Source organism: Ammospiza nelsoni, chromosome 6 (genome assembly GCF_027579445.1).
Source record: "Ammospiza nelsoni isolate bAmmNel1 chromosome 6, bAmmNel1.pri, whole genome shotgun sequence".
Lineage (NCBI taxonomy): Eukaryota > Metazoa > Chordata > Aves > Passeriformes > Passerellidae > Ammospiza > Ammospiza nelsoni.
Window position 1 is genome coordinate 31,656,131 of NC_080638.1, and position 22,168 is coordinate 31,678,298.

The window sequence follows — 22,168 nt, forward strand, 5'->3', positions numbered from 1 at the left end:
GCTGCTTCTGTCCTGGAGGAAACAAAAACCAGAACCCTGGCTTCTAGAAGGAAGCAAAAGAGCAAAGTTCATCTGTTTGTTCAGAAAGCTGTTCCTCTCCTAGCAATAAAGCAAACCTAACTAATTTTCAGGCAGGCAGGACATCCCAGAAATTTCATTACTTTGCTGAACTGGCTGCTGTCTTATTAATGCTCACCAGACATAGGAAGGGTGGAGTGGAAAAAGGGATAGTTGGCTGGAAAATATCTACTGGACAAACAAAATAAATTTTTTACTTAATAGATAAAAAAAATCCCAACCGTGTAGGAATTCTATGTTCAGTTTCCTAAGGTTTGTTACATACTTGCTCTGCCACCTGCTGCCCTGGCATTCCCCAAGGTTTCAGGAATGGGGACTGTGTCCATGAGTTTTCTCAGAAACAAATACTGCATGACTAAGAACAAGCATCTAGCAGCCCAGTGGGCTGTCCAGGAGATACCACAGCTCTGGAAAACAGGTTGCTTGAATCCTCCTGAACAATCACAGTATCACTCTGTGTTTTGAAGGACACCACCCTTGGCCCAGTGTCTCTCAAGAAGTGTTTTTTCTCTTGATGGGTGGCATTCTGCAGCAAGGATTGGCACGCTAGCTCTACTACCTTGGAAGTCAGATATAATGAGGGAAAGTCTTTCAGACTGTCACCACTGCCCCAGTTCCTCCAGGGAAAGAAAGAGAGAAAGTAGATGCAGAAAGAGAACATTCTGGAGATCAAGTGACTGACTAAAGAATGAATTTTACCTTTTGAAAAAATGAATTGTATCCACTGTGGAAGGAAAAGGGACATGTATGTCTGGTGGAAGCAAGGTCAGGTGACAGGGAAAGAATACAGAAATGCTATTGACCATGGTAGGGGGAAAATTTGTGTGGTCAAAGGTCAATTGGAGATTAAGCAGGCCAGAATTGTGGGGGACAATACAAAGAGTTTTTTTCAAGTACATTAATGGCAAAAAGCAGCACAGAAATAACTTCATCCCACTACAGGATGAGGATTGACAACCTCACAAACAAGGATACAGACAAGGCAGAGGTGTTTAAATGCATTCCTTGCCTCCATCTTCAACATGGATGATGAGCCATGAGGGCCTCTATTCCTGAGCCAGAGGACCATGACTGTGAGAATGATCAATTCCCAGCTGACCCCAAAATTGTGTGGGATCTGCTGCTTCAGCTGGATCCCTACAAATCTATGGGGCCTGATGGGACTCCTTTGAGGAGCTAGCCGAAGTCATCACAAAGCCTGTCTCAATGATTTTCAGCAGTCTTGGGAATCCTGAGAGGTAACACCTGAGAGGAAGCTGGCAAACATTATCCTGATTTTCAAGAAGGCCAAGAAGGAAGACCTCAGAAACTACAGGCCTGGCAATCTCAATTCAGTGCCTGGTAAAATAATGGAAAAGATTATTCTGGGAAGTGTTGAAAGACACCTGGAAGACAATGCAGTCATTGATCACAGCCAGCATGGCCCCATAAGGGGAAAGTCCTGCTTGTTGAACCTCATTTCCTTCTACAACAGGGTAACCCACCTAAAAGATCTAGGAAAGCCAGCAGATGTAATCCTCTTGGACTTCTGCAAAGCTTTCAGTATCCTTTTGGACAAATTGTCCAGGCCACAGATGGATAAATACATCAGCTGGCTGTAGTGAGTGGAGTGACATCAGAGTGGGGACCTGTCACTAGTAGGGTTCTGCAGGGCTCCATCCTCAGCCCTGTGTTCTTCAACATCTTCATTAATGACTGGGACACAGGATTCAAAGGGATACTATGTGAGTTTGCCAATGGCACTAAATTGTGAGGGGCTGTTGAGTCCCTCAGAGGCACGGAGGCCCTGCAGAGAGACTTCGACTAATTAGAGATGGGCAATCACCAACTATATGAAGTTTCTATGATTCTATGGAAACACAGCTCATTCCTTATACAGTATTGATTCTGTAAGGTTACAAATGTGGAAAAGCAGGAAAAGCTTGGTTTTGAAACTACTTTTCACCCTAATCTCTAGACCAAATGTGTGCTTTCAGTAATTCCTTGGGGCAAAATTTCACTTTAAAACCAAGACAATCACAAGGTTTTGGTGGGGTTTTTTTGTTTGTTTGGTTTTGGTTTTTTTTGTTGTTTTTTTTTTTTTTAAGTATGAGAATTTGTAAATGTGATTACTGACTTGGTAATTTCTGAATCCTCCTGTTAAGCTTCCTTAAAAAGTGCTGGCTTTCAAAGCACTGATATCTAATACCTCCTGGCAGAACCACTTCATGATGACTGAAATGGCATCTCAAGAACTGAGGCACCTTTATTCACAGTTCATTTCTGAAAGTGGGTCTAAAGCAATTATAAAGGAGCATATGTGTGTAAAATGATAGTATTTGATCAATACAGTGCTGCCATAGGTAGGGTAACTCCAGATGCCTTCCTCTAACTGGAAACTGCATGTCTAGCTGAAATATTTCCATGAATTTAAGAAACAAGAATTTATCTGGAAAAAGGACACAGATATCAGCAACAGGAAAATACCTACAGGACATCATGGATATATCCCATTTCAGTCATGGAATGGACTTCACAGGCACATCACTGTTATTTATATCACACCTGTTTTACATGACTTTGGTTCTAATAATATATATTAACATTTACTTTAGGTTTTTTTTTTTCACTGTAGCTTTAGTTCCTTTGCTTAATTAAAACAGAATGAGCACATAGCTTCACTTGTAAGCAAGGTGGTGCAACTGATAAATCCAGTAAGGAATAGAGGAAAACTCTATTAAGCAGACCGTAATTTCAACGGCTTGAACACAATTTTTCATACATTTGTGATCTATTCCTTCTCAAAAAAATCAGGAAAAACTACATGTAATATTTGAATGTTCTTTAGGAAAGCTGTCTCCCTTTTTCCACTACCAGAGGAATGTTCTTAATCTGTTTTAGCTGACTTTGTGCATCATGAAGTAGCATAGAGCCCAGTTTCTGCCCTTTACCCTCAGCCAACTCCACCTCTCATGTAACTCCGAAGTGATCCAGGAAATTTATGAACAGCTTTGTATTTTGCAAACTTACTATTTCTGTAGAAAAGGAGAACTCATTACAGACCAGAATATGAAGCAGTACATAAGAAAATTTCTAAAACTAGCAGCAGTAAGAGTATACTTCTATGCATAGCCTTCAGAAGTGAATACAGAAAATGCCTTTTCTACCTGCATTTGACACACTTAACCTTCTACTTCAAAGTCCAGAGGCTACTGCTTCGAAGTAGTCAAAGTGCCCACGACTACTGAAGAAACAGGAGTGCTATCGTTACAATTTTACTTCTAATAAATAATTCTCCAATTAAACCAGGTGGCTTCCTCTCCTCTGGCTCTAAAGACTGCAATTTAAAACTGAGAAACTCTGTGTTGTGACAGTAAACCGAGGAGCACCAACCTGAACACACATGGGTAGTAATGGTATAGGAGTAAGATGGTACAAACATCACGTAGGAATTTTTCTGACAGCTCTCTACTTTAACTGGTAGGAAATCAATAACATTAAGACTGAGGGTCACAGCCTTTGGAAAGAGTTACATCAATGCAAAAACAGAATAGACAAAGCCAAAAGAGATTATAACCACAGATATCCCAAGGGACAGATGAAATCATGTATTATGATGTTTTTAAAAAGAAAAAAAAAAGTCATTCCCTCAACCATACCCCAAATGTCTGGTCTCTCAGTTTCTCAGTTTTTTAAATTTAGAGGTGAAGATTGCAGTGAAAGATGCTACTATGTTTCACTTAAACATAAAATGTCTCAGTGAAAACGGTGACTATTCTACTTGCAGGCACATTTCTGGGAAATTGGTGCCAAACTTACTGCTCAAAGTTAAGCTCACTGGTGTAGGCAGCAAGCTTCTACTCATAAACAGCAGTCATAGAAAAGAGAGTGCTCTGTGTCCTAACAGTCACAGCTGAAATTGGGCACAAAGAGTAGACAGACAACAGCAAAACAATCATGGCAGTGAAAAGACTAGGTTCCTCCTGTCCTAAAATTCGTGTGCAAGAAAGCACTTTAAGGATTACCTTTCATCTCCATGATGTAGAATCCTCTAAAGGCTCAATAAATTTGTACATCTGTACCAACTGTGACTCATAAAGGCCCATCCTATTACATGGAGGCACTGAAATGCTGGTCATCCCTTAAAAACAAAGGACACTGACCAACCTCCACCCCAAATAAGTGACTGGGCTCTCAACTGCCAAGTTCTGGTTATGTAGCATTACCAGAGAGGCTGAAGGACACAGCCCATGTGACCAAGCACTGCTGGTGTAGCTTTATTTAAATTCTCTTTGCTGGTAAGTTCTCACCTGTCTTGTTGGCAAGTCATGGTACTGCAGTATGAGCCTGGTGTTGACGCTGTGACTCCACGTGTTACCAAGGGCTGCGGTCACATAACCAGAATCCCTCTTCCCACTCACAGAAGATCCTGAAGGTAAACATGATACAAACTGCATCAGGACTGTGGCACAGAAAACAGCATTGAAACTTCATCAGACATCTCAGATTATTCCCTAAGCTAGGTAATTACCAATAGCACTTAAGAGATAGCACTGTTGCACTAACTTCCTACCTTTCTGATGTTTTTATACAACTGTAGTGTGAGTTCTCCATCAACAATAAGTGCCAAGAATTAGGGAGATGTTGCTGATGTAACTGTACCCCCCTGTACCTCTGTTTAGAGCTGGGACCCACCATTCCACACCATCAAGAAGCAATTCATGAATCCCTGCTGGTGGGCTCCTCCCTGCAAAGGGCCCAAACTTTCCAGAAGTAGCTAATGTTGGCATAAAACAGCCACAAAATTCATACCCAAACTTCCCTCAAGTAATGTATCTGTTATTATGTAACAGAAGAAGTAACATATTGCTGCTGCAAACCTGAGCCAGGCATTTAAATGGTTAAATGTCTGGAACCTGCCACTATTATGCTATGGAGATATCGCTCCTCAGCAATTCCAAATTCTGCATTCCTTCAGGCCTAAAACCTGTCCCAAAGTGAACAGAAATGTGTAAGGTTTGTGGCAGTACAGGCTAATTGCTGTAATTTATTTTATTTTCTTATACAGGAGAAAGCACACTGTACCATACTGTGTCAGCCCCTCTCTGAAGAGGGCAAATCCTTTTCTGTGAACTTATTAAAATTTATTACTTTGGTGCAAAGCAGTTAGCAAACCTGGAGCAAATTTACAGCAAAGACTTTTTGCATGGTGAAAGGGAATGCCTCATTGGAAAGGTTTCCATTTTATAAGGGATCCTCCTGTGAGCTGATGCATGAGGCAGATAGAGGTACAAGAAGTGAAGCAAACAGGAGGAAGCAGCGCCAGCTTTGCAAAGAAGTTCAAGGGCAGTGACAACATGTGCTGCATTCCTTCTTCTTGCTCTAAACACAAAAAGATAGTAAATGTCTCAGAGGAAGGAAAGAGGATATGTTAAGAAAACAGATTTATGTTGATACATGGCCTTAAAAAAACCTTGGACTTATCTTTTCTGTTATTTCAACCACTACTTAGACATTAATGAACTGGACAAAGGAAGTGGATAAATAACACTGCTCAGAGAGAGTGATTTTTTTTTCCAGTATGCATTGCCTTGTGCTTCCAAACCATGATGTTTTCATGCTTAGAGATGGGAGTATCACACCAACATTGGCCCAAGAAGAAAATAGGCTTATAAGATTGTGGTCTCTGCTCAGAGGTCCCCAAACTCTCCAAGCTGAACCACAGCAGAGTGGTATAGAGTGCTTATCCATGCTGAGGGGTAGATGCTTCCACAGCACCTACAATGTGCAGTCAGCTGATGAGCAGCAGTTCCAGTGTCTCCAGTGGGCTTAAAGCCAGTTCTTACTCCAGTCACTGCTGGCATCATGGTTTCTGTTCAGGACACAGGTGCTACAGGGAGTGCAGGGATTAGGGAAAGTAAGAAAACAGAGCGGACAAACAGATGAGAGAAAGGTGACATCTCAGTATATGCATGCAGTAAGGGAGTGGGTGTCCAGAAGCACAGAGATAGGATCCTAGCAAGGGAAAGCGAAGGTGAATGTTAGAAGGCTGGAAGAAGATGTCTGAACAGCTCCCTGCTTTCTGTATCAGGTCCAGCTCTAGTAAAATGGGTGATTTCAATTCCTGTAAACACTCCCTCCTTCCTCACACTCACAAAAAATAGCATGAAACCAATCTTCAAAGCAGTCAGGCCACTGTATGAGATGCCTCTTCCACTGTCTCCTGTGAAAGTGAACTTTTCAGAGCACTAGCAGACACCGTATCTGTTCTGAATGCAAACACAGAGGAGGAACTGGCCGCTTCACTCTCACTGAACAGCTGTCACAAGTGAAAATAAAGCTGCTTGTGGTCTGAGTCAAATGCAAAGTAAATGCCTCTCCACAACCAGGGGAAAAACAAAGAAGAAAGGGTGATTCTTCAACTGTGGCCCGCAGTGCTGCTTCCAAGCAGAAGAGGCTTGCACTGGGCTCCAATGGCCAGGAAGGAACTGTCAGTAGAACTGGGCCACGACACTTAGCCCTTCTTATACATGAGAACTAGATTAATTTTGTTTGCCTATCAATGCAATCAAAACAAACTTTCTATAAGTAATTTCCCTGTCACTGAGAGAAATGACCCATTTAGGGAGTATGGGGAAAGTGGTTTTATTTCACCTTCCATTTTTCACTGGAGGGAACAGCAGGGTTAAATCTATTCAGCTCAATAGTGCTTCTGGGATTATTCTATTTTGCCCAACCAGAGCACTGCAAATACAGAGCTGGTCTCAAAGACCTTCTTGTCCTCTGCATATAAGGTGGTACATTTTAGAGACTAAATCCTCATGTAACCAAGTCCCAGTTGTTGCAAGTATGTTGGAAGGTGATTTAGACATAAAGACACTTCAGTTCCATTAGTTTCTTATCAGAGGAAAATTTCAATAACTAGACCAGTATCTTGAATCAAATGAAACAAATGTCCTAAAACAGTTTTTTTAAATGCAAGAAGTCTGTGCAGGCAAAATGTGACTACAGTCATGATTAAAAAACCCCAACATGTTCCTTGTTGGTATAATTGCGCAGAACAATTAGTTCCACCTTGTTCACATTCTCACATACTGATTTTTTTTTCTTCCCAGATGGACGAATCATTGCCTGGCAGGTTCATCCCCAACACTGGGCCCTTTGCAATGTCTATCAATTGGTAATTTGAAAATATTTTCTCATAAAATGTTAAAAATGGATTGATGAACTAAATGACAGTGAAATAACAAAACAGTGAAGCAACAAGTTCCCAAATCTTTCAAATCTTAACATCAAATCATCCTGATAAAAGCCTGGCCCATCAAAAAGAAGGAAAAAAATCTCTCTGAAAGTACAAAGAAAATATTTATAAAGAACTATACTACTGAGCTCAACAAAAACAGCATGCCATGCAATAAGAATGAAAGTACTTTTCCTCTCACTCAGGCTGTGCAGCTTTCCAGTTCACTGGCAGAACTCAAAGACCACTACTTGTCACCTGCATTGCATTTATTTTTGTCTGTATTTTTGGTGCAGATCTCTAACAATGTGATCAAGAAAAAGAAGAAAAAATCCCCTTCAACCCCTAATCTATTTTTCCATCATCACCTCTTCAGAAAGTACAAGTACAAAAATACGCAATGGTGGAAAAACCCATCACACAATAAAAAACAACCCACAGGACAAACTCATCTGTGAAGTAACTAACCACAGCACTCTTCAAACTCCCACTGATGCCTTCTGCCCTTTTCAGCCCTTCTCCACAGCTTTTTCTTAAGGTGATTCTGATTCTCTTACCCTACAGTGGTGACTGTCTCACTCTCTGCACTTCTCAGCTAACACTACTGACTTCATACAGCCTTTTGTTATTTAGGACATATGGCAGGAAAAACAGGTGCTGCTGTAAGAAATCAAGCTTGGCCACAAGACTAGCCATGGGAAAATGCTAACTTTTAAAATGCTTAGGCTCTCCCTTTTATTATGAGAGGGAATCTGACAGTTTTACTTCTAAAACCTCCTAGTTCTAAATCTTTACAAACTACACCCTCCCCCCCCCCCCCCAGATTATTCTATATCACTTCAAATTTCAATTAAGTAGAAATATTTTATCTGGAAGTTGGAGTTGTTCAGTAATCAATGAACATGTAATTTAGTTTTCCTTTTTTTTCACAACACAGTCATCAAAATATACTTAGCAAACCAAGCAACACCAACTAATCCCCAGTTTAGAAAAAACCCAAATGTGTTATGTGCTGACTTGAGATTACACTAAACAGGCTGTTCAATTCAGCCATCATCATCGTGACGAGACAAAAAACTGCCACTTATAGACTCCAGGTGCAAAGTTCTGATGGAGTCAGCACTGAATGCAATAGAAAGGGAATGAGCTCATTTCTCATTGTGGAGAACAGAGTTCAATTATCTCATATGCTCCAAACAGGTGAGTTTTCACACTTTTTTGTTTGTCATATTTATGTCTTTATGTGTACACGCTCTGGGTGATTTTTAATGGTTAATGATGGTTAATCTGATATTAGATCAAGATTAAGGTCCTTTTTGCTGTTTTTCCCCCCAGTCATTCATTATTTCCATTGCAACAACGCCTAGAGCTCTCATCTGCAAGATGCAAACCACTAGATAATTAGAGAACAAAAAGATTGCTCCTGACCTAAAGATCTTCTTATCATGAGAATTGCAGGTTACAAGTCTCTTAGCTGCTGCTGATTATTCCCCACTTACAAAGAATCTTCCTTAAGGGATGAGGGAAAATATACCAAAATATGTGAAAGGCCAGAATTACTGTGTATAAATAAGGACTTTGAGTATTCTTCATGAAACATTAGAAGCTTTTTCAAATAAGTAATGTTGACCTTTATTCTACCCCCAAAAAATCAGCAGGGACCTTCATACAGCTCAAAATTTAGGAAGAGTCCATCAGAGTGTTGTTGGTTTACTTTTAATCCCACACCAGCATGCCTACTGTTACCAGTGTGGTTTGCACCAGAAGATCTCATTCCTCCACTGAACTCATTAGTGAGCTCATGTCAATTCTCTTCTGAGTTGAGAAAGAGAGACACACATATGCTAGTACGAAGACTCCTGCCTGATGACCTAAAAAAGGAATTGGCATTAAGAAATGAAAAAACCCAGCTGGTCTGATTTCTTGCCAGACAACCTACCAGCCATGACCAAAACAATCAGGTCTCAGGAGATCTGTGGAGGTGGGAAGACAGCTGGTGGTTTACAGCACCTGAAACAGGGCCCAAATCAGGGAATTGTGGAGTTGGGAGCCTTGGGAACAGATATTTCTTTTTACTGGTGAAAATGTTCTGCCTCTGTTGCTTGACACCACATCACAAAGTGGTGAGTTTCCACCTCTCTCTATCATTGCTGCAGTGCTACTGCAAATGACAGAACAAGCAGTGATTTGCTGGGAGGGATGGTGAAGCACAAGTAGAAGAAAGCAGTTAAGTCAATTTCTTTCTGTAACCAAGGATAAATTTTTTACCCCTCAGCTAAACCTCTTTACCCTAACAGCAGTCTTTGAGAAGTTCCTTCCTTTTCTAAAATATAAAATTATGCTAATTTACACTACTCTCTCAGTATCCAGAGATCTTTCCCACATTGCTTGTCATTAAAACTTAAAGCAGCTTCTTCTTTTGAACCTCTCCTATGCAGTCACTTCTTCCTGTCTCTCCAAGACTAGACAATAAAATCACAAACCATTGAACTAAGGGAAGGAAAAAAACCCAAACAACCCAGATCTGGCATTTTGCCTGCCTGCACATATAAAAGATACATAGGTTGAAAAACAAAGCTTGCCCAATCATGGCATCTGGCAATGCTAGGGCCCTGTGATCCAGAAAAATGCTTTTAATTATCACCTCACCAATCATGCTACAAGTTATTGCTGTAATTTTTTGCTTAAGTTCCCTTAGGGAATTAAACAGATCATGATATTAATCAGAAGGTATGTAGGAGGGAGGGGGCAGAATGCTAGAATTACATGTATGTAGGTCCCTTAAAGCTTGAATAAAGAAATGAGATTTAGAATCCCACTGTCAGAGCAACTGAAGCCTTGCATGCTACAAGCCTCAACCCTCTGACCTACACAGCCATGGCATTATCATATCTGATTTTCCCAGGGTGGTTCATCTCAGCTGCTAAACTTCATCACTCTCTGCTAGTGTTTACCCATATCTGGATTTGCCACTTCCCAACTCTCCAGACTAGAATTGAATAAGCCTGCTGTCACACTCACCCCTCCATAACAGCCTGAAGCCTAGATGGCTGAATCCCAGAAAGGCAGAACAAAAGCTAATACAGCTGGGGGAGGAGAGTGAGATAGAGCTCTGAAACTGCAGTGAGTTTCAGAATGCAGCTCACAGCAGTATGGTCGTGTTAAGATGTCGCAGTCTGAGAGGCAGATTATTCTCACAGTCAACATTTTTTTTCCCCATAAAATATGTCTTGGCAAAGAAACAGTGTCATGGCAATTTAGCTCTCACACCCAGGAAACTGCCACAGTGCAGGCAAAAGCAGCAGCACTCCAGTCTGCAAATGAACCGTAAATTCAGAGTCAGGGTGCAGCAGGGCGATGGGAGCAGGAGGGGGAGCGAGTCCAGTTTCTGTTGCACAACGAGGTCTCCAGCAAAGTGGCCAATAAAAGCACCAATTAGCACTAATTTACCCAGGGTGATTCTGACACGGCTGCCCATGTCCCGAGGAGTGGGCTGATGCTGTGTGCCCACATGGCAGACAGAAAAGGACAGTGGGTGTATGCAAGCGAGTTTTCAATAGCACTGACCCCTTTCTTGGTGAATATATTCTGCTGAGGAGCCACAGGGAGCATTGTGCTGCTACAGCCGGGTCTCTGCCAGCACCTGAGTTGGTTCAATGAACACGAGTGCTGACAGTCAGCCATTTTCGCAATATACTCAGCATAAAATGTCTAAATTAATAACGATTTCTGATCACAGCCTAGTGACATGGCTTTGAACTAGTGAATTAAGTATATGTCCTTTTTACTCCTGAGCACAGGAGTATATTAGCAGTATCTTTTACTTTTAGTAGTATCTTTCCAAATAATTTTCTAATTGAGTGACAGCTTCTTTATACAGCGAGTTGAAACATGCAATAACTAAAACTCCACAGTGGGGCTGAAAACCACAAGGACTATGTTTAAAAAGCAGTATTAAATAGTACTTCAGGTTAAGATTGCAATTCAAACTGAGCAAACTGCTTTACTTTGCATGATGACCAGCATAATTTCTTTGAAAATTTAGCCTCCAGCATTCTTAACACTGGTCCCATACATTAGAGTTGCGAGAATTCCCTCTAGGTGTAAATAAAAACAACAATTTTAGAGCTGTAAAGCTTGGATCATAAGCCAGAGTTATCAAAACTGAAATTCCAGAAGGAAGCAATCCTCCTTCAGCCTGCAACACGGAAACAGAGGTCAGCCAAACATTTGGGGGCTAGAGATGACTGTTTGCAAATTTCAGCTGTTCACATCTGGAGTTCAGATTTGGCCAAATGTTTAATACTATCAATCACAAAAGCTGAACTGGAAGAATGTTTTGGTGGTACGACTAAGAACATAAAAGTTAGAAAATATTAAATGCAAAAACCTCTACGCGCAATTTCAACTCTGCCTTTCAAACACAACAACAGATTCAATTATTTCTCACAATGGGTACCATCACGGTTGACTGTAGCATTTCTTAACTGGTATTTAACCACGAGTCTGCACTTGCCCATATAGGTTTCTCTGGCTGTATCTATTTCTCAGCACAGAGTGGTTCCTGACACAAGATGAAGGATGCAACCTCTTCTCTGACAAAGTATCTTCTGGGCTGGCCCATCAAACCTTACATATAGACCTAGCAGATGCATCTGAGTACTCAGAGCACCTTCAAAACACAGCTTGGAGTAGCTTCTGAATATAAATTAACTGGGCACTTTCACTTTTTTTAAATTGCACAGCCAATATACCCATGGCTAGAAAATGTGATCCCTTTTACTGTAAGATGTATGACAAAACAGTTTAGTACATGCAGACACCACAGGGCTCACTGCTCAGACTCATCTCCAAAGCTGAAAATACATATATATTTATGTATTTAGACACACACACACACAGAGGCAGTATGAAACATGCAGGATGTTAAAATGACTGACGATTACAGGGGTCTGGCTTCACTCTCTAACTGACACAGACTTGCCAGGAGTTTCCCAGCTAGTCAGTCCCTCTCTGCATGGCACAGTCACCCATCCTGACGCAGAGGAGGTGCAGGTTTTTTTTTCTTCATCTCACTCTCAAAAAGGAATTACTTACTTTATTTAAATTAAGCAAATAAATTCAATTTTGGACAACAACCAAGACTGGAAAATTTCATCCTGATAAGCTTTTCTGACTGATGACAGAGGGTTAGAAGGGAAGCAGTTGTACACCCTTAACTATAGGAGGTTCCTTCCGCTCCTGCTATAATGCAAAATATTCCAAGATGTGCCAAATTTTCACGGTAGTCTGCCATCAGGCAGCGACAAGACACCAAAGTGCTCTGTGGAGACTAATGCATAAATCCAAAATGATCTTTTGACCGCAGTGACTCTTCTCTCCTGAGATGTATTACATTTTTTAAAGCCAGTGAAAAATAAAAAAATTGCAAAATATCACTTTTAATCCTTGGACTAAAAAATGGTTGAATCCTCCAGAGGCCAGTCAGGGCCAGAAACAATTTTTTTCCCCAGATTTGGGGGGGCAGGGGGAGGGCAAAGGGAAAGGGAGAGAGCAAAGAGTGGTTCGTTTCAAATAGCAACATTGTCCAAAAGGGTGAAAGGGAACAGATGGCCATGGAGAATGCAGCCTCAAAGCCCTAAAGAAAAGGGCTATTTTGACAGATCTCGCTGTTTCCTATTCAAGCATGAACATTCTGGCATGGAGAGTTAAGACGATACAAGGAACAACCTCTGTTCCCAGCAACTGACTATGGGCAACTGGCCTCTGAAGCTCCCTGAGAAAAACAACATGAGACAGACAGACAAACAGATATGGCACCAAGCCCAGATCCCAGCCACCAGGAAAGGGAAAAAAAACCAATCAAAAACAAAAACAAAAAAACCCCCCCAAACATCAGAAAGGCTAGAAACAGCTGCTTTTTCCTGGCTCCAGCGCAGAGCATTAGAAAGAGCCTGTCCAGCCTTTCTCATCTTCCTTTTTGGTAAAAACTTCTCAAATGGGTCACCCTCAAGCTGTTGGTCTTTGCCCTAAGGGGAGGTGAAAAAGAGGACAGGCCAGAGCTCAAGTCTGGCTCAATGAAACCTGCTTCCTTTAATCACAAAGTCCTTTCTCCAGCAAACTATGAAGAACTCTAAGCATAAAAATGCATCATTAATGCTGGATTTTTGAATGCAAAAAGGCTGAGAAATTAAAAATTGCGGCTCTCAGAGTATCTGTAATTTGTTTGCATAGAATACAGAAGAAAACCATTACATGTGAGGGCAGGGAAAAATGTACCTGCTGTGGGAAACACTGCTAATGTGTGTCCTGGCTTTTCTATTCATCTTATCAAAAGAGTGCATCAACAGCTGTTTCATTCACCAGCTCTGGATATGTGCTATCACGCAGAGATTTCAGCTTTGAAGGACAGTTTCACACCTACACCCAAAATTTAAAGAGGAACCTGAGCCATTAATTGTAACCAGACACCACTGTTTCCAAAGTCCATAGAAAAAAGGATGAATCTGTTTGTGACTTTCTCTCTGACTTCCTGTATTATTTTCATGCTTAAGGCAGAGCTTGAGGCACTGCCTGTTTCCCAGCCAGAGCTTGCCTATGGGCAGAACACTGAGTGATACCTTCCCTTTTCACTGGAGTGGAGACCGGAGCAACAGCAGTTTCACCCTACAGTTGCAGGGAGGGAAAGAGGGGGTATATGGTATAAACATTAACTATCTTCACAATCCTTCCCTGAGGCAGGTTAGTGGCTATCATCTCAACTTTAATATCCTCCTTTTTAAAAATCATTGAAGGAAAAAGATAATAAAGAACTGTGGGTGCTCTCATGGCAGAACTCCAAATGAAGAAATGCAAATGCTACATACTGATCCTATCTGTGCCTTTGTTCCCTCATCTGTGAAATAGCATTTGTTTACTTTAGTCAATAAGTAGTAAAAGTGTAGAAAAATAGACACCAGGAACAAACCACCTCAACATCCTTAGCAATCCAATTATTATTAAATCCATAATTTTCTACAATATAAATAAATAATTTGTGAGGTTATGTTGGTTTCTCAAAGGATAGCCAATGCAGTCATTACTAGTTGTAATCATTGATTAGTAACTAAATAGATAGGATCTGACTAGTGAAAGTAGTTACACAATAAATAAAATACCTTATTTTAGGTTAAATCAGATAAATTCTGTTTCTTTTCTTCTTAACCATGAGCTTCCTAAGACTGAGTAACTGCTCCAGGCTACACTTACTAAGGGAAACTCAAACATGGATTATTGGCTAAGTATTAAGAAATATTTAACTTGTGGATTCAACTTTCTTCCCCATGTTTCCTTGAGTAAAGCCAACCTAGCTCCCCATGGTTTTCATTCTGCTTTACTTTTAATATATGAGTCCTTCTGTTCACTGCAGGAGTAACCAATAATGCTCACAAACCAATTCTGTCCTACACATTGCAGGACAGGTGGTCCCTCAGTATATTCCCACACATTCCAAATATTTTAAGTGTTCCACATCTGTTGTCTAAAACATTTTTAGTTCCCTGCAAGAACAGTAGGAGATGAAAACAAGAAGTTATATATAACATAGCAACTGACCTTGTATACCACATGAGCTCTCTGTCATTTCAACAAGATTATAAATTTCAAAAAAGAGCTCAATCTTAATTCGTTATACTATACAGCTATCTTGCAGAGAAGATAACTTGAGAATTAATTTATGACAGGTGTAATAGCCCAGACAATAAAACTGAATCTAGAGATGACCTTTTTTCTCCCCACAAGAATCTGCTGATCTACAGGGAATTTTTAAAAATTAAACAGTTAAGGTGAATCACACATTTTCTCATGACACAAACCCCTGTATCTACTTAAAAAATTCATTAAAACATCTTCCATGTATGTATAAGCAATCTTGGTGGGAATTTTATAGGAGTTTATTGTTAGCCTATGGCAGGTATGGAAATACTAGATGCTCTTTTTTGCCCCCTACAAGAATGAATCTAATCAATGTACTATAAAAATGTATGGCTGCAAGTATTCCTTTTCACTTAACAGAACCACTGGCCAAGATTTGAAGTGAGGAAATTCAAAGCACTAATTGCATCTTAACCAGCAGGCTACTCATAGAAGGCAGAAAATAACTGCCTGGGCTGTGCTTGGGAGAGGTGGTGAGGGCTGGAGTTTCTGCTCTTGCTCAAAGTGCTGTGAGACGGCCCAGCACCAGCAGCTGGGAACCTGCTCTGCACCTTGGGCAGAAGCTGGCACATCTGGCTGAAGCAGCACTGCAGCTCCCCTGGGCACCAGCTTGTTACAGGCTGTAACAGGAGACTGGCCCCTGCTGCATGGCCAATGTCATTTCCAACAAGGTGGTGACATTCCTTCAAGTACTTTGCCAGCACAAACACCCATCAGTTAGGAAAGCTAATATCTCATCATAGGAGATATTAGCAGTACAAACATGATCTCCACAACCATGCAACAGAAACAAGTGCACAGTCTTTTGTTGCTGCTGTTTTATTTCTTTCAATTAAAAAGAAACTTTCTAGCCTGAGCTACACTGAAATCTTATAGGGGTCCCTGTGTGACAGACCCCCGGGCATGTCTCAGGGCAAAGGATGCCACTGTGCAACCATGTTCAAATACTAGAACATCTACAGGGTAGGTGTCTAAGAACTTCCCATGGAGCCAGGACTGAAACTTAAAAATTTAACCAAACTTGCCCCAATTAGTTTTGGAAGAGACAGCTGGCTGCCTTTGTCCAGCCCTAAAGGAACACTGGTGCAAGGCACAGAGTCTCAAGAGTGCATAATGGCAAAATGATGCTGGGTATGAATGAGGGTATAGACACCTTCACCAAAACCACAACTGGATATTTAGTAACTGGAACAGACCCACGAAGAGGAGAATTTTAGGGTTTTTTGTAAAAGCAAGAAACTCAGACTCACTCATCATAAACTCCACACAAGCTCTGACATGCTCTTCCCACAGCAAGAGCTGGAAAGACAAGATAAAAGGAAGAGGGAAAACCATGCTGAGGATCATCACTGGGTACCACAGCAGAAGCCAGAGAGATGAGAACTGTGGGAGGTCCACTTAACTTCTAAATTCTATCTTTTTCCAAACATTTTTGAACAGAGATGTTTGTAGGGGGATACAGAATGGGCAAATGAAGGTGGCATAGAATGTAATCTTATCCCTCAACAAGTTGCAGCTGGACCAATTACTAAAGATTAGGAGCAGGCCTGATCTTAAAAGGCCATACCTGTAGCCAATAAGAACAAGTGGTATAAAAGAGTGGATTGGTGGGATCTGGAGTCAGATGATTACTGCAAGGACCAGGAAGAGTCAGTGCTTAGAGGAACTGTCTATGAGAAACATTGAGAAGGTACGAGGCTCTGGCGATATGGAATCCTTGCACTGTAATGATAATAGAACCCTTGCCATATAAGACAACAGATGTTAGCATGCTTAACTCTGCAAAACAAGAGGCTGCCAATGGCTGAAAGACCACTGAGAAATTAGAGTAAACTTGCATTTAAAAGGTGCTGTGTTCATGTAAACGAATGGTGATAACAAAGATTTGCAGGAAGTACTATCTCACACCATCCTAGACTGGAAATAAACAGTCCTATTAGACACGTAAAAATAGTGCCATATGCCATGTGATAAAAACAATACCCTGGATTTTTCCTTTCACCAAGGAATGGCTACTTGGCAGATCACTATGCCAGTAGCACCCTGCAAGGATTGTTCCCTAAGTTGTGACACATTTCTATCCTTTCTATACTACTGTTGCTCTGAACTTCTGAATTAGGGGTGACTTGCTAAGCTGCACATCCAGTGATATGAAGCATGTGTCTGTTTTCCAACATAATCTAATTGCCAGAAAGTAAGGCAACTTCAGTCATTGACCAATTAGGTAATTCCAGGCATTTCTACTTCATACCCTTAAGCCATCCTCTCCAAAAAGCAGCACTGTGATTTCACTATACATCCTGGAATTAATGAAGCCAACTGACTTCTGCTTCTAGAAAGCAACACTGTGGGCAAATTCATTCTGCCTGATATGACAAAAGGGATGTACAATGGGAAGACCATCTATTCCACATAGCAAAACCAAGTAACTGCTGTTTTACCCTATGTTCTGGAGCTGCCTATCCTATCTTAGGAACAAACTCCATTATTTGATTACATTACAGTATGAAACAATTCAAATTTCTTCACACTTAGGCTAGGAGTATGTAAAACAAGTAACTTGAGTGCTGTGATGGAATACAATCCCTGGGGAATGCCACATGTGTTTCCCAAGTAGAACTTGTACCATGGAGCCTTTGAATTTGAAAAGTAAATGAACAAGAGCAATAATTAAAATGCAATTGAACAAGAACAGTAATTAAAAAGTAGAATAATTATGAGATGAACTTTGTTACCAAGTAACAATATGATTAAAGATAATATACTTGTTAATACATAAGAAAGGACTAAACACAGACTAAGTAGTGTGTTAGTGAATGTGGTTAAACAACTTGACCCTGTGAAGCCAACTTTGAATTTTGCCCTTACATAAGCTGTCATGGACTGGTTGTCCATTTTGTGACCATTTTAGGTTCATCTTGGGTGTAGCCCTGGTTTGGCTCTTATGCTGCCCAAGGTGCATCCATTGAGGCTTTTTAATAAATACCTACTTTATTCTTTAATTCCATCTAGCCTCTGTTCTAGGTCAGCATTCACAAGGCATCAACAGGGTTTGGGGAAGTGAAAAAATCTATTTATTATCTGCACATTTTCAAGACAGGAGAAAAGGACAAAAACATATGTAGAATTGCTCTTTGAGGATGCTGCATGACAAAATACAACCAGCTTGCCATTGAGGCACAGGAAACCTGGAAAGCACATAGTGAACTGTGACACTGGATTTTCTTAGAAGAAAGCAGGCATTCTTTTCTGAAGGGCAGTGCCCACAACCATCTTATAGATGCTGGATGGATGCAACTTAGTGACAGTTTAGGGAGCCTAGTTTGGTATCACTCAACAAATGACATGAGTGTGCTCTACATATTCACTTTCAAATACATTACATATTCAATAATTATAAACATAACAAGATTCTTCATTTAATTATCATGCTATAATCATGATTAAAAGAAAACTGTTTAGAAGGTAGTAGTTAGGAAAGTGCCTTGTGGATACTGTTGATCATCACAACACTTTTCTTCTACTGTAAAAGGGGATGCACATGATATGAGGCATCTTGCATGTCACTATCTACTTAGACAGGCTTCAGCCAGAAATAAGTAATGTCCAGATATTTGGTACCTACTGGAGCCATTCTTGAAAGTCTTTTATGTTGGTTCTAACAAATGTGCCTTATTTCTTCCAGCAAAGTAATTCCTGGAAGAGGTTAATGATTGCTCAAACTAGGTAAGCAGACTAGACTGTTCTTTCCCTAACTTCTAATTTTTTTTTTTTTTTCAGTAAGGAAAACTAATCCTCGAAATAATTTGTAAAAAAATCCTGCATGAAAATGAATCATATGAAATTAAATAACTGGTTCTGTAAAAGAGTAATAGGATTTCCATAATTTATTTTGGAACAACATACAGGTATAAATGTTGCTCTTGCTAGTATCAACTTAGGTAAAATAAAGTTTATAGTATGTGGTCAGTTCAAAACTTAGGCCATGTAACCATCTCACCATGTAGATCTGAAGTCAGTCAACAATATTAAGCTACTTTGGAAACAGAAGGATTTGATAAGAGGTTCACATTTATGATATACACATTTGCAACTTTGTTGTTGAAATGACAGCTCATGCACAAAAGTCAGAAAATGGAAGTGCTCTCCTGTAGTTGCTCACTTTAAAAATGGGCAGTACTTGGATTCAAAGCCTTGTTACTAACTGCAGACTTGTATTACAGCTTTCTCATTTCCCCCTCTGGATAGGCACATGCACTCAGCTGCTTCTGCATGCAGTAGGATTTGCAGGAATACCTTTGGTGGCAAATTTGGCCTAGTTTTCTACCTGTAGTTTCCAGCCTTTGCTGGTGAACAGAAGTGTATCAACGGCTTGCAGCCATGGCTAGCCTACATCCATGCCCACTGAAACAAATTACCAGCTTGCATATTCTACACGCCAATGCTGACTATGCCAGCAATATTTCCTAACCAGAGCTAGTAAAAAAAATAACCCTAAGCCCTGATTTTTAAAATCAATCTGCTAAAGAATAAATGCTTTCTGAAAACTTGTGCATGCCAGTAAATCTTCTGATGTAGACACAGGCCATGCTGATACCTGCCAAGCAGATTTCCTGCTGAACCTTGCTGCTGTCCAGCCCACTCTCTGTCAGCCTGCCCAAACAATAGCTTTGGACCAAGGAATTAGGATGTCCAAAGAAACAGCTTAGGCAGTGTAAGAATAGGGGAGGGATCCACATTCACAACTTTTTCAAAAAATATGTTGCAACTCTGAGTAGACACTTAAATACTTGCCTTTCCAATTAAAAGTATTTTCTGAACACTCAGGAATTATTGCACAACAAGGAATATCATTTACCAGCCACTCCTATTACGAAGAACAACAGTCTTAATCCTTTACTGGAAAGCAGATCAACTGCCTTTCAATTGCCTTTCCCTTTTCCCTTCCTTCACTCCACTATGAAATTTTCATTCTTACCTGGAGTCGTACTGCAATCTAGGTCACGTGGCCAGTCTCCTACTCTAAGACTACTACTGCTCTCCTACTCTACTCCTACTCCAACCTCTGGTCATTGCTGGCTGGGACAGTACTCAAACACTGTTCAGACTATAACCAAATGACTTTCAAGAAGGAAGAGGCAATTTGCAAGACCAATTTACATTAGCAAAGGTCTGACAGAAATTGGGCAACAGGGGTTCATCTCTGATAAATTATCAACCCTTATCTTTACTCATATGCAGACATAATGTACCCCTAGAGTACCTGAGAAAGAACTGGTACCTACTTCCATGGTACTTAACCCTGAATGTGGACTTATTTTGTACAGGATATATGGGGGCAGCTATGGCTCAAACACATTTGTTGCTATTCAAAGGTCACAGTGGCAGAAATAGCATAAAGCTTGGAAAGAGATGCCCAAATTCATAGATACTAATAAACTTTACTACTTTTCCTGGTATGTCCCTAGTCAATGTTAATATAATCCTTCTTTTAAAGGCAAGCCCTGCCAAAGAAAAACAAATTACTTGGCTAGGCTTGCATGATCAGTTTTTTTAATTTAGCCAAGACATGTTATATCCTATCTCTTGTAAGAGGTGCCACAGGAATTTCAATAAGTTCAAACAGTAAAAATAACAGACTTATGCTTCATGTGAAATATAGTGTTTCAGCAAGAAGAATGCCTCTTTATGTCACTCCAGGTGACTGTCTCAATGCTAATCTAGCAGAAAATAGGATGCTTACTGAACAACCAGCATTATTATTCTCTGCCCAACAAAAGCTGATCATGATCGTTTCAGCCCTGTCCTACTTTATTTACAAGACCCAGCAAGATAAGGGCTAGAGGCTGCACAGTCATTTGTCAGTTAACACTCACAGCTGACTACAGCAAGAACTCATTCATGAAAAATTGAAATTAGTCATTCTCGATTGGCTTCTCTAGCCTTTCTCTTCAGATGCAGTGACTTATTTAAGCAATAATTATTGCAACTCTGAAATTACAGAAGATACAGAAACAGTTTTCAAACACCAGTAACATTTAACTGTATTGATATGCTCTCCAAAGGCATTACTGTGGGGTTAAACCTACAATGATAATTTTTTTTTTTTTTTTTGCTTTGAGTTTATTAGTGACAGTCTCTTCACAGAATGGAGACTGGAACTGAAAGCCATGGTCAGTTGCAGGAGGCTGCTGTCAGTGCAACACACCCCAGCTTTAGTTTTCCCCTTACAACCAACATAGAGCAGTAGTGCTGAGTTTGGCTAACAGAGCTGGGTGGTACCTTGTCAGCTCAGAGACAGAAGAATAAATAAGGCAGCGTAAAGGAATTTGCCACACCATATGTGTCTTGTCATATCCAAGGCAAAATGCATGTAGTATATGAATCAATTTGGAATATAATATTAAAAACTAAGATATGTACTGGCTGCAAAACACCCAAATTGTTTCTCATTCTAGCCTTTATCCTGCCTGAGCTTTTTCTCCTAGAGAAAAACATCCATGGAAAAAAGAAAGAAAACAAAGAGGCAGAGTGTTTGAAGCACTACCTCGTGCTCTTGGGCCGTCATTTCATTGCCTACAACTTCAAGCTCAGCACCTTCAGGAACAGGCAAGGAGAAATGAACTCAGGTTCACTTACTGCACAGAACTCTGCAGTGAAATACATATGCAGAAACTTACCCATTCTCTTGTAAAACTGAGTGCTTTCCAAGCCAAACACAGCAACACATCAAACTCAGAACACATCAAACAGTTAGTGCTAATATTTATATCAGTGTTGATAATGACTTCAGAATGGAAGAATTCAGCTCCTTTCCATTCTAAATTTGGTGTGGGCTTTAAAACCATATACATAAATTAGGTACATCAATGGAAAATACCAAGTCTTGTTTGCTCCCACAACACAGCATTGGTATTTCCATTGGTGTTCTTGAATATTAGTAGTTATTTTCTAAAAACAATCAGCCAAAAACTATGTTTCTCTGTGAATGTGTTCATGTTTTACTGCTTTAAACATTAAGGTTTATTCCAAATCAATGTTTTTCACAGTTCCATCTTTAATCTCATCTGTAAGCAGATAAATATTTCAGATTTTATGTACTCTGACTCAAACTTTATTTAAGAAAAAGAATGATCAACATAAAGCAAATCTGACCGTATTTGCTGGAACAGTCAGTCC

General features: G+C 40.2%; 1 protein-coding gene across 7 annotated transcripts in view; it reads right to left on the reverse strand.

Moving 5' to 3' along the window:
- The window catches only part of RAD51B (RAD51 paralog B), a 356,726-nt gene that overhangs the window by 149,043 nt on the left and 185,515 nt on the right, over positions 1 to 22,168 (reverse strand). For 6 of the 7 annotated variants that reach the window (XR_009418616.1, XR_009418617.1, XM_059474510.1 and 3 more), the window contains exon 9: positions 4,368 to 4,486. Coding sequence is in view for 5 of the 7 variants with exons in the window: in XM_059474510.1 (XP_059330493.1) it covers positions 4,368 to 4,486 (119 nt within the window). In the remaining 2 variants the exon portion in view is untranslated. Of the gene's footprint in view, positions 1 to 1,325; positions 1,417 to 4,367; positions 4,487 to 22,168 lie in introns of those variants that run through there. The other variant, XM_059474515.1, reaches the window with a different exon arrangement.